Source organism: Notechis scutatus, chromosome 15, assembly GCF_049901735.1.
Source record: "Notechis scutatus isolate UNSWTSFEM ecotype Mainland chromosome 15, rNotScu1.2, whole genome shotgun sequence".
Classification (NCBI taxonomy): domain Eukaryota; kingdom Metazoa; phylum Chordata; class Lepidosauria; order Squamata; family Elapidae; genus Notechis; species Notechis scutatus.
Window position 1 is genome coordinate 7,651,952 of NC_142023.1, and position 13,042 is coordinate 7,664,993.

Here is a 13,042-nt window from a genome sequence, read left to right on the forward strand (position 1 = left end):
TTGCTTTGACAACCTTTGTCAAAAGAAGGTAATATTAGACACGATTCACTTCCCTCTCACTTTTCTTAGCATCGGAAATTCTGGTCCTAAGTATTCCGTTGCAAATACATATGTGCGAAGTTTGTAATTGTTTCCTTCCTAATTTCCTACCTTTCTTTTCTAAAATAAATCCACACTGAATGTGCACAAACTGTAGCTCGAGCCTTCGCTTGCTTTCAAGTGGAAGCACTTTATTTGATTGAATTCTGTCTCCAGAAATAAAATGAGTCAAAAACACTAGAACTCGGATTTTCTTTACACCTTTTTTTTTTCCCAGCTAGGAAAATCATACATACATACAAGACATTTAAGTCGCCACCAAAAAACCTACATAAAAAGAATCCAGTGCCTTACAGAAGTAAACAATTTTTTTAAAAAAATGAAAAAACACAAAAAAAGTGCTTTGACGTTTTATGTTAAAATATAATTTGGCGGGTTTTTTTTTTTTCTTTAAATCTTTTTGACACTTCAAGCATGAGAAGGAAGGATGCGAAGTACGCAGAACCTTTGAAAAATACTCAGCGTTAAAACACATTTTCAGTAAATATTTGTTTTTAATCTCTCGTCTATTTACAGATGGTACGAAAGGGCATTAGCAAGAGTAGAGAATGAGTTGAGAGGCCAGGATAATCTTGTCTTTTTAGTCTGATCCTAACCAAGGAGGAAAAAAACTTTTTAAAGAAACTGGTTGCGTTACTTATCTACTTCAAATTCATACCTCTAAGGCCCTTCATCCAAATTCCATGCACGCTTTTTAAGCATAGATGAAACTTTTCAATATATAGGGGTCAAGGGACAATATTCTGAATCAGGAAGATTTTGAAAAGATTTCTCTTAAATTTATTATGCAATATTCTCAGCTACTCTTTGGCACAAATGCAGGGAGAAAATAAGATACTCTTTGCTTCAGTATTTCTTAACACAAAAGCTTGTTTATTCCTTCCTTCGTAAGGACTCCGAGATAATAGCTAAGCAAACAAAATAAACTTGGATCTAATCCCAGTTTCCTGGGACTCGATATTTATAATGATTTCCCCTCTACCCTTCATTACCCCCTGATTACCCTTATTACCCATGATTACCATTTTTAATGATAATTATTCGTATGAACTCAATCACATGAATCGTGGTTAATGCATAGAGTTTTCACCTCACAGCATTTTACATAGACGTCGCATATAATTATTATACAGGGTTTATTCTGATGAAGATGAATGCCATCCTTCAGGTCGCTGTGGCTTCGATGCAAACGCATATGTTGCGTAGTCGCGACAAATATCTACGAAAGTTTCTGGGGTGAAATTTAAAAAAAAATATCAAAATAAGCCTTCCAAATCAAAACACATATTGGGATTCAAAACTACAGTTTTTGGCACCATGATTTCCTAAGTATTTTCCCCCCAGCCATTTTTGTGTGTGTGTGGGGGAGAAGGTGGCTAAGGGTTGAGAAGCAAAATCCCCTGCAACCAAAAAATAAACAAAAATGAATTAAAATTTAAGGGAAGGTAACAATTCTCTTTATTTCTCTACTGTTGCATGAAAAATAAGCATTTTAAAGAAAACAAGTCTTAGGCATTTACTCCTATTCCAGGGTTGAAAAAAAATTGATAATTTTCCCTTCCTCTATGTTAGGGGTCTTCGAACTTGACAGCTTTAAGACTTGTTGGACTTCTACTCCCAGAATTCCTCCTCCAATCATGTTAGCTCAGGAATTCTGGGAGTTGAAGTCCACAAGTCTTAAACTTGCCAAGTTTGAAGACCCTTGCTCTATGTTTTAAACAACTTCTTTTTTTCCCCAAATTAAACCCATGTCATCTCAAAGTTTGCAGAAATGCTTAGCTGGACATTTGATAACCAACCTGGCAGTGATCTCCCTAATTTCATGATGGCACAGCTCGTGTTATTTTTATTTTTTTTCAGTCTTAGCACCTGGATAAAAAAGGAGATTGAACCCCTGCATCAATTGCAACCTTGGTTTGTGGAAAACAAACTACAGTTGGGTTTATCTATCTATCTATCTGCGTGGATGTTCCAGATCTGATAAACATGAAGCCTACAAGAAGCATTTTTTAAATTTTATTTTTTGGGAAAGTAGCCCTAACCCTTTTCTAAGGACGCCAGATTTGGGAAAGGAGAAAAAAAAATCGGGAATTTTTAATTAAAGCAGGATGTTTATTTTGGAGAAGCCCAGGTGCCAAAGATCTCTTGCCTTCCTGGGCTACAGAGAAAGAAGAATTTCAGGTTATTTTCATGGTGTTACTTTTATTTTATTTTGCTTTGGGCTTCCTCAAACTTTCCCTGCGGGGTAGGAAACCTGGAAGGCTAGTCTGCCTTCTGCTCCAGAGAAATTGGGGTGTGGGTTTAGCCTGGTCCACCAGGATAACAATTTTGGGGGGGGGAAATGCTTAATTTCCATGCTTCTACCCAGGCAGGTACGCAAATACACTGCAGGTTGAGAGCTGCTTCGACTGTGCCTTTTCCCTCCCCAATCTCTGATCCCCACAGGTAGACTGTCCCCAATAGTGGAGGCTCAATTTAGTTCCCTGGGCTTGTGGTCACCCAATCCTCAGCAAATCCAATCTGGTCATTCCTAGCTCGCTGAGGTTTGTAGCAGTCAAAGTTTCACTTTCCTCCCACCGCGATATTGTAAAATGGCAAGGAGAATGCAGAAAGAGTTATAATGGTGCAGTTATATCCACCAATGGACATTTGATCGTCCGCTCGTATTAAACTGCCTGGAGGGTGTGTTTCCAACGTCCACTTCAGCTTCCAACTCTTCACTTCCTTGCTTACAACCTTCTCCATCCCCAAAAAACGTCAGGAAAATTCAAGTTTTCTCGGCTATGCTTTAATGTAGGCAGGGAATCCTGCAAAATTCCTTGAAAATCAGTTCCAGCACATCGGTTTCACCTCTTCGGATGGAGAAATGAGATTTCACCGTCCTCCTCCTTGGAGAGATTGGAAGTCTGTCTTTCCAATCGGGCTGCAGGCACAGCTAACTTGAAGCTGCAATCTGGGGCTACCCCAGCCCCCTTTCCAAAGTGCAGCGCCTCCTGAGAAGAGGCGAGTTCGAAACTGGCAGTCTCTTGAACTCGGCACAGCAATAAAGTTCGCCAGTCTGCTACAAGCTCCAGGGTTTTGGGTTGGTTTTTTTTTAGAAGGATTTTAAGTCTTCCAGGACACTGATCAAGCCGCAACTTCGCTGTGATGGCATAGCCCCCAAAACAGAGTTAAAAACTGGGGTGGAACTTGAGAGCAGGTGAGAGCCGAGAAGGGCAGGAATCACAGTGAAATTTGGCTGGCATGGATGACAGAACCCGAGGGCTGGAAGGGACCCTGAAGATCCTCCAGTCCAGCCTCCTGGTCCAATGTAGGAGCCCACAAGCAGGACGGGGTCGGGAAAAGCTGAAATAAATAAATGTGGGGATGGCCATGCGAGAGAAGGGGGCGGGGGAGGTGGATTTAGAGAGGCGCCATGCAAAATAATTTAATAAATTAAAAGAACAAGAAGGAGATGTAAACAGGGGCTTAAAAATAACCCAGAGAGGACAGAAGAATGAACAAACAGGCTGAAAGGAGAAAGAAATCAAGATTGGCATGAAAGATATTGGGTGACTAAAGGACTATTAGTGAAATAAAAGCCATGCAAGTGAGCAAACAGATCCCTGGGAAGGCCAGTGGCATCCTGCGATCGGCAAACCAGCTTAGCCAGCCCAGCAGAGCTTCCCAGTTGGCAAGGCAAGGCAGAAAGGTTCAAGGTCTTGGGGGCAGCCAGGTTTTCTTGGGCCATGGCTCCCAAAACTCATCAGCCAACATCTGGGCTGGCTTGAGAATTCTGGGAGTTGAAGTGCATCTGCTCCTAAAGCCACCGAGGTGGAGAAAACCTGCAGATCAGATTCATTCCTTGGTTGACCCCCGGGGGAGGAGGGAAAATATCCCTAATTCTTAGTAAGAGGATGAATGGGACCTGTTATCCATAGGCACTTCCTAAAATGGAAATCTGAATTCCTTCCTGCAGGAGAACTGCAGACCAAGTCATGGGTTGTTGTTTTTTGTTTGTTTTTAGCGGAGGCGAGACTTGGAACTGAAGTCCTGGTGAACACCACGGGTACCCAAAGATCCCTTGGATTCGGCCATCTCAGCAGCTTCAAACCAGGACCTCTGAACCTCTTTCTGCAAGTTTTCAGGCTCTACGAAACTGCTTGAACCCAGGACCAAAACAGGGTGTTTCTGAACATCCTTGGTCTAGGCAAGGGCACCCCTTGGGCTCACCGTGAATGGCCAAACTCTGCAGCTTCATCCCGCTACGACTGGATTTCAATAAGCCTTGGTCGAGACCATGGTTATGGAGACACTTTGCACTAAACCATGGCTGGGAGACTTCTCCACTAACCCTGGACCAAGCCAGACCATTAAGTTCTTAGCATGATGCAAATCCGACTTGAAGAGCAAGGCGTGGCTTGGCAGTAACGCCCGTCAAATTAGGAGTTGATTTGGGGTGATCTCAAGGCCACCAAGGAGCAACCCTTGGCCTAAAGAGGTATCTTCTATCACTCTACATGAATCTCTGCTCTAGAAGCCTGTTCTCCTTCCAATGAACCTCCTCTGGGTGTGATGGATAGATGGAGTGAGTGAAAGGAGAAAGAGGGTCCCTCCACCACACCGCGGTGCCAGTCACACCAAACACAACCACTCACCCAACTAAAAGGGAACGTCCTTTGCACTCTTCCCTGGGGAAAGCCGGACCAGGAGCACCTTGCCCAACCTCTTCAGGAAGGTCTTCTCCACCCTAGGGTCTTCAAGAAGGGTTGGCCAGCCTAACCAATGTGGGATGGAAGTCATCTTCTCAACGCGGCTAAGAGGTCCTATGGACTCCCGATAGGAAACGTTTCCTATCTCCTGCTCTAAGCACCATGGGAAATCTTTTCCGTTCCTCCATTTCCTCCTCACGCAACCAGGGTGCAAAGCCAAAGACCAATAGATCTGCTAGATTAAAACAAACATTATTTGAGCCTTAAGGCCCATGAATCAACTGTGGATCGAACTTACAACGTCAGACTTCATGACAAATCCTAAATTCTACCTAGCGGTGAGACCCTCCATCCAATGCCTTGGCTTCGAAGACCCCAGCTAGGGAAGGTTTCCCTGTTTCTCATCTTCTGTGTGGGAGAAATGAGGACCTGTTTGCAAAATCCTTTGAGGGACGAGGAGAAAAGGGGCAAGGAAGGGCAATGGTTGATCAAGGCCTGATTCCATCCCATCCCTGGAGGAAGGAGAGAGGCGATCCCCACAGTTTGGATCTGGTAAGCGGTGGTGGAAACCCAGCCAAGGTGGATTCATTGGTGCCACAGCTCAAAGGCAGGTGAACGTGAGAGGCAATGAAGGATGAGCTTGAAGGACAGTTTCAGGCGGGTGCTTTCATTCTCCTTCCTCGGGGCCTGAATTCTCCCTTTCATCCCAAGCTCGCCAAACGGCCAGAAGTGGTTTCAAAAAACGGGACACTGTTTCAAAATAATCATAAAAATCCGATCGTCCGTTTCTTTCTCCGTGGGTGCCCAGCTTGTCCCGAGGCTCTTGTGGCAGCAAGTGACATTTCTGTTTCTTTTTTTTTTCTTTAGGAATCTATAAAATAAAATAAAATAAAATGCAAACTATAAGAGTAGCAGGGAAAGAAGAAATGGACAGGCAGTCCTTGACTTACAAGAGACCATTGAAAGTTGTAGCAGCACTGGAAAAGGGGGAGTTTTTGACCATTTTTCACGCTTACGACTGTGGCAGAATGGCCACGTGATCAAAATTCAGACGCTTGGCAACTGGCTCGTCTTTACGACGGTCGCAGTGTCCCAAGGGAGGGGGGGGCCCTCACATGATCCTCTTTTTGAGTCCTTCTGACAAACAAAGCCAACAGAGAAGGCAGGTTCACTTAACAACCGTGTGACTGATTTAACCGCTGCGGGGATTCACTTAACAACGGTGGCAAGGAATGTCCTAAAATGGGGCAAAACTCACTCAACAACAGCTTAGTGACAGACGTTTTTGGACTTGACTGTGGTCATGAATTGAGGACTACACACATAAGCCATGTTACCTTTGGCGTTCTTCTCCAAAAAGACCTCGACGTAAGAAGTGGGGACGTAGCCTTCCTCATCCTCGTTCCTCCGGATGCGAGTCCACCCGTCTCCTTTGTCTTCCTCTATGACATACAAGGTTTCTCCTTCCGTCACAGAAATGGTTCCTTCATTCTGTCCTGGAAGGGAAAGGTTGAGGTGGGTTAGTACAGGTAATCCAAAAGAAAAAAAAAAGAAAAAAACACTCTAAATTCAGCGCTAGTCCTGCCTGTTAAGAGAGCAGAAAATCACAGGCCATAGTACTTAAGGCTTATATACCGCTTCACAGTGCTTTACAGCCCTCTCCAAGTGGTTTACAGAGTCAACCTGGGTCCTCGTTTTACCAAAACCCCGAGAACATTCTCCCAATCGGTTTCTATATAGAGGAAGCAAATGCCACCCCCTTCTAGCACTGATGACGTTCCCTTGTTTGGGTCATGAAACGTCTGTAAGGAAACCACCCAGCTCAGGGAGCACCAAGGAGCCCACAGTCATTGTCCTCCACCTCCTCCTCCTCCTTTTCCTCCTCCCTGCAAACCTCACTCCCTTCTAGCACTGATGACGTTGCCTAGTTGGGTCATGAAACGTCTGCAAGGAAACCACCCAGCTCAGGGAGCACCAAGGACCCCACAATCCTCCTCCTCCTCCTCCTCCCTGCAAACCTCACTCCCTTCTAGCACTGATGACGTTCCCTAGTTGGCTCATGAAATGTCTGCAAGGAAACCACCCAGCTTAGAGACCCCATAGTTCAACCTTGGAACTACAAATATTCATTATTATTATTGTTGTTGTTGTTGTTATCAGAGGCCCCTTGGTCCTTGGCCCTCTCACAGCTGCAACCAAGAGGAAGACATCCAGATGCTGAAGGTAGAAACCCCCATCTCCGCCCCTGTACATTTTTTGCAAAGCCAGCCCAGGGCGTGCCAGAATCTTTCACCAGAAGCTTCTGGGTCCTGTTTGGAGAACTCCACCCTCCCACACACACACCTTTACCTTCAAAGGTGTACAGAGCCTTGCAGGTACCAATGGTGGGTAGGGGCTCCTCATCGTCAAATTCATCGTCGAATTCGGTCGTCGGCGTTTTCATCTCACTCTCCTGGCTGGGTTCCTCTGTGTAACCGCCATCGGGACTGCTCAAGACAGGAAAAGGAAAAGAGAAGGCAACCACTATAGCAACCTTTCAGGTCGGCTGGAGAGAAGAAGGGGAGGAGACGCTGCCCCCCCCTCGCCCTGCCCTTCCACCTGGGTCTCCACCGCCGGCGGGAAATTCTGCCTTCAGGGGCCTTGAAAAATAGGTGGCTTCCCTATTGGGAAAACACTTGAGTCAGAATAACAGAGGTGGCAGGGACCTTGGAGGTCCTCTAGTCCAACCCCTGCTCAAGCAAGACACCCAATGCCATTTTAGACAAATGGCCACCCAGTCTCTTCTTGAAAACCTCCAGCGATGGCGCACCCACAATTTCTTGCAGGCAAGTCCTTCTATGGATTCATTGTTCTCGCTGTCAAGAAATTTCTCCTTAGTTTCTAGGTTGGATCTCTCTTTCATGATCTTCCATCCATTACTTCTTGTCCTGCCCTCTGGTGCTTTGGAAAATAGGCCAGCTTCCTCTTCTCTGTGACAGCCCTCCCCCCCAAATATTAGAAAACTGCTATTGTGTCACCCCTTAAACTAGACATACCCAATTCTATTCAACCGCCCTTCGTACGTTCCTCCAGTCCCCTAATCCTCTTTCTAGAATCTCAGCATTTTTTTTTTTTTTAATATTGCAGTGGATGCTGTATTCCAAGGGTGATCTCACCGCTGCTGTATAAGGCAACGCTATCGCTTCGTGTGATCTGGTCGCTATGATCCATCTGTTGATGCAGCCTGGGACTCCATTGGCTCATTTTGGGGCAGCCGCAGCACACTGCAGCTTACAATACCAGCCATGTGCTTCCTTGCAGGGCTGGGTGCCCCAGGCAAACAAAATGCACAGTGCTCGTGGAACATGCCACACACCAGCCCAGAAGGAAGCAGGGTCCACAGCGTTGTCTTGGGATGCTACTTATCCTCTACATGGCCTTCTTTTCCTTGTTTCCTTTTGGGAGGGGGCTTCGTGGTATCCAAAGCAGAACATCCAGATTCAGTCACAGTTTTGTTCGGTATAGCATCAACCTTGCAAACTCTCAAGTTTTCTCTTTCTGCTATGCACTCAAAATGGACAGGAATTAGTGTGTGTGTGAGTGTGTATAATGTTTATATGTGTGTTATATATGTGTATGGATAGATATATACTTTCTTTTCAGAGCAGGCAACAGAATTTTTAATGTGTGCCGGGGTGCTCACAGTAAAAAAAATGATAATAAAGGCCATCATCTCAATCTATTCTTAATCTCTTAAACCTTTCCAACATAACCTGGTCCCTTTTGATCTCGCCACCCATGTAGGGTGAGAGTCAGCCTGCATGGGATCCCCCAGAGATCTCGGAGGAAATTAAACTGGAGATTGGATCCAGATTCAAATCGGCTCTCAGGCATGGGAACTCTCTAGGAACCTCTGGGCCAGTCACTCTCCGCTCAGCCTACCTCTCAGGGTTGTTGTTCCTGTAGAGGTAGAACTGGAGGAGAGAAAGGTGCATCGGAAATCATGGGTCAAAGCGAGGTGCATCGGCATTGAGGTTGCAAGATTGGCATCTGAGAGCGTCCTGGCACCAGACCTTTGCCCAACAAGGATTCTCCAGCACAGTACAGGTACTGTACCTCTCTCGGTCCTGGACACAGTTTGTGACGGTCAAGGTGTTACTCTGGGGCTCGTACGCTCCACTCTGGCGGCGCATCACCTCTGTTCGGACAGGTAACCGACCTTCCACCTCCGCTAACCAGCCCTGAAGCAGAGAAGGAGGGAAAACGAGGGACTTTAATGGTCTGTGGGGATGGCCTTGGGAGACCGGAGGAAGAATTGCAGACCAGATAAAAGGAGCTCAGCCCAGAGATGGGAAAGGGGCGGTGAGAAGCAACTCGGAAGTTTTCCAGAGTGTTAAGAGGAAAGGAAAGGAGAGATGCTTTCAGTCTTGAAAGATTCTGTGAATGTGATCTGACAATACAGAGAGAGTTGGGTTTCTTTTCTGGACTACCTTGCAAAGTAAATGGGGGATACTTCAGCATCTTGGAAAAACCATCTGGATTTGACCAAGCAGTGTCCCCATATGATGCCCAGCTCAATGGGCTGAGACTACAGTTCCCAGAATCCATAGTACGCTGTACTGGCTATGGATTTTGGAATTTGCCACCCTAGCACATCTGGGCGGCACCTTCTCTAAACTCAGGACTTTTCAGCAATTTTAAGAGGTTAAGGACTTTCTGTTCCCAGAATTCTACAGTGACTCATTTTCAAGCCTACCGGATGGGGGATTCTGGGAGTTGAAGTCCACCCGTCTTAAAGCAGCCTGCCTGGGGGATTCTGGGAATCGAAGTCTTAAAAGTTGCTGAGCAGAGAAACACGTAGCTAATGCTTTGTTAACTCCCTACCTCAAATTTTTGTACTTCCAGCCTCAGCTTCTCCAAGTTTTGACTGAGTTCAGCTAACTTAATGTCCACGCTGGCTGCATCCCCCATTTGAGGGTTCTTGATGTAGACATCTTTCATTTTCGTTAAGGCCTCTCTGCGAAGGAAGAGGGAAGAACCATCATCAACCAGGATCTTAAAACCGTTCTCAGCATCTTTTCAGACCTTGGAATAGGGGAGCAGCAACTGTATTAGTCCATTTAGAGCCTGTATATCCCCATGACCAGAAACCGTTCTTTTATTTCTAACAATTATCTTATGAACCGCAGAAAAGTTTCTTCACCAATAATGGGAAGATGCTGGACGATCAAAAAAATTTACCAGTTTTTGAAACCGGTGTTTGGATTTAATCTGCAAAAATGGGAGCTGGGAAAAGCATTCAGCATTTGTACTTTGGGTACAGAGTAACTGAGCTGGAAGGGACCTTGGAGGTCTTCTAGTCCAACCCACTGCTCCAACAGGAGACCCTAGACTACTTCAGATGAGTGGCAGTCCAGTCTCTTCTTTAGCAGTATCCACGAGTATTCACGAGTGGAGAAACTCTGCTTAGAACATAGGATCAGAAGGGACCTTGGAGGTCTTCTAGTCCAACCTTCTTACTCAAGCAGGAGTCCCTATCTTATTCCAAATAAAGGGCTGTCCAATCTCATCTTGAAAACCTCTAAGAATAGAGCGCTTACAACTTCTGGAGGCCAGTTGTTCCACTGATTAATTGTTTTCACTGTTTCAAAGTTTTCACACCAAAAACTTCCTACTTAATTCCAGGTTGCTTCTCTCCTTGATAAGTTTCCATCCATTGCTTCTTCTCCTGCCTTCAGGTGCTTTGGAAAACAGGTTGACCCCTTCTTTGGGGCAGCCCCTCAACTATTGGAAGATGCTATCACGTCTTTCTTTTCACTAGACCAGACCTACCCAATTCCTGCAACCGGTCTTCGTATGTTTTAAGCCTCCAGTCCCCTAATCCTCTCTGTGGCTCTTTTCTGCCCTCTTTCTATAACCTCAACATCTTTTTTTTTTTTTTTGCTATCGTTTGATCTACCTCTGATCCAGCTCTTTCTGAATATCCTTGTTGATTTCATCCACTTTCTGCTGCAGTTTCTTTCTTCGTTGCTCCGGGGGAAGATTGCTATAATCTTCTGGTCCTCCACCCTGAGGGTTGCAGGAAGATGGAGGAAAAAAAAGGAGGAGGAAAAGAGGAAAAGTGAAAACTCTCGATCGTGATGAATTCCCATTAGACGCGAGAATTTTATTTGCCTGTACGGCAATATTCTGACCCAATTAGCTATCAAAAGATGCTATCTTGGCTAACTTAAAGGCCCTCTTGTAAGATACAAACATCTCTCTAAAAAAATTAATAAATAAGGGCCGGGGGGGAACCTGGAAGCATCTTTCATTGAATAGCTAATTTTACTTAAAAGGCTTAAAGGCTTTTGTAAACCACAGCTCCCTTCCTCGGATGCACAGAATGACTAGGTTAATCCAAGGTTTAAATTAGGTGGAGGTTGGGTGAGAAACGGGAAAGGAAAATTGGTTTGTAATCGACGAAGGGAGCTGCCTCTGACAGAAGCTTCATTGAATTTGATTTACGCAACCAACTTCATAAGTTGTTGGAAAAAAAGTGCTACCAAACTTCCCATTTTTATTTTTATTTTTTTCCCTAACTTGAACTAACGCTTAGGGCACTTCGCTTGGGGGAAAAAAATCTATGAATGGCCGCTTCAAACAGTCACTAAATGGGTCGTAATTCAGAGGACTACCTCCACAGTATGCGAAGGTGTGGTTGAAAAGAGGTAGAAGCGGAACCACTAATTTACACAACCATCAGGGTCAGATTAAGCAGGAAATGAGCTATTTTCTGGAAGGGAAAGAGTTCGTCAGGAGGTGGATTAAAACACGGGCTGGGGATAAGATGGGAGTTTTGTAAACCTCAGTGGAAGGTGGTTTTGGATTTCCGGGTAGAAGATCTGCTTTCTTTTACTTTTCACCTACTTTTCCTGCATGTTTCATTCCACCCGGAAAAGAAAACCAGCCTGTTCATTTAATATTTCTTTTTTTTTTTTTAATCATCCCTCCGATGAAAGGAAGAATGTTTCCCCCCTTCTGCCGTATTTGCTTTGAATTTTCTCGTGCGGAATTGAAGCCCTTCTGGCTAGGAAGGCTTTATGCAGGGTCTCTGGAGGATTGTTGTGGTTGTTAAACCCAGCTCACAAAATGCAAGGGAAGCATAATTTGAAGGGCTGAAGTGGTTTGGCTCCAACTTATCTGCAGATGCTTATCCATTGATAAGCCCGTGGAATCAACTGTCTTGAGTTTGACTCGATGGATCTACCAACCTCCTCAACTGCCTCCAAATACTCCACGTAGATTTCTCAATCCAACCACCTCCAACCCTGACCAAAATTGCAGGGCATTAAATACCCTATTGAAATACCTAGCTGGTAAATTACAGTTAGTCCTTTGGCAACCATTACAGTTTTACACTTAGGATCTTTGCAGGCTCCTCACCTGCCTGTGATCAAAATTGAGGTGCTTGACTCACCCTTAACAACGGGTTGCGGTGCCTTTGGGAGGTCACGCAATCCCTTTTTGCAACTGCTTCTGATGAGCAGAGTCAATGGGGAAGCCAGTTTCATTTAACGCAGGGGGTCCCCAAACTTGGCCACTTTAAGACTTGTGGATTTCCACTCCCAGAACTGAAGTCCACAAGTCTTAAAGCAGCCATGTTTGGGGACCCCCTGGTTAAACAACGGTGTCACTAACTTAACAGCCGCAGCGACCCACTTAACAAGGGTGGCAAGAAGGTCATAAGATGGGGCAAAACTCCCTCAGCAAGTGTCTTGCTTAGCGACGGAAACATTGGGGCTCCATTGTGATTGTAAATTGAGCACCAAACCTAACCCACCAACGTGTTCACCGTGAAGCTATTGGAGTTAGCCCTTCTCTTTTGAGCTGGAACGTACAAGGTGAGCCTCCAGTGAACAATCCCTTTGTTGCCAGCCCCGGTTTTTGGAAGGAAATGGGAGTTATTCTTTTAAAATGGTTTGGTTGAAATTTGCTGGGAAGGGATTAAAAAGCGTTAGTTTGAGCAACTTTTGCGCGAAAGGCTGAAAAACGTAGTTGGCTAGCAAGCCACGACAAGTGGATACCCAAGATGGGGACCGCATCTGCTGGTCCCAGTTATTGTGATTAATGTTGAACTCAGTGAAGGACAGAGAAGGCTATGCAAAGATTTATATCAAGGATGATCAATGTATATATATATATTAAGAAAATTCTCTTAACCCAGACTTTCCATCCTGCAGTGAAGAACCTCTCCAACCTCTCCAAGGCTGCTATCATGCCCCACTGCATAT

At 45.1% G+C, this 13,042-nt stretch overlaps 1 protein-coding gene across 35 annotated transcripts in view; it reads right to left on the reverse strand.

Annotated features, from left to right (window-relative positions):
• Nucleotides 1-1,942: 1,942 nt before the first annotated feature.
• Nucleotides 1,943-13,042, reverse strand: part of FNBP1 (formin binding protein 1) — a 64,255-nt gene continuing 53,155 nt past the window's right edge. For 13 of the 35 annotated variants that reach the window (XM_087944238.1, XM_087944226.1, XM_087944223.1 and 10 more), the window contains 6 exons: nucleotides 10,729-10,838; nucleotides 9,654-9,786; nucleotides 8,886-9,010; nucleotides 7,140-7,276; nucleotides 6,114-6,286; nucleotides 3,551-5,651 (listed from right to left, as the gene is read on the reverse strand). In XM_087944238.1, the coding sequence (XP_087800364.1) occupies nucleotides 5,526-5,651; nucleotides 6,114-6,286; nucleotides 7,140-7,276; nucleotides 8,886-9,010; nucleotides 9,654-9,786; nucleotides 10,729-10,838 (804 nt within the window). In that variant the 3' untranslated portion in view covers nucleotides 3,551-5,525. Of the gene's footprint in view, nucleotides 5,662-6,113; nucleotides 6,287-7,139; nucleotides 7,280-8,885; nucleotides 9,011-9,653; nucleotides 9,787-10,728; nucleotides 10,839-13,042 lie in introns of all 35 variants that reach the window. The other 22 variants (XM_087944229.1, XM_087944225.1, XM_087944212.1 and 19 more) reach the window with 3 other exon arrangements.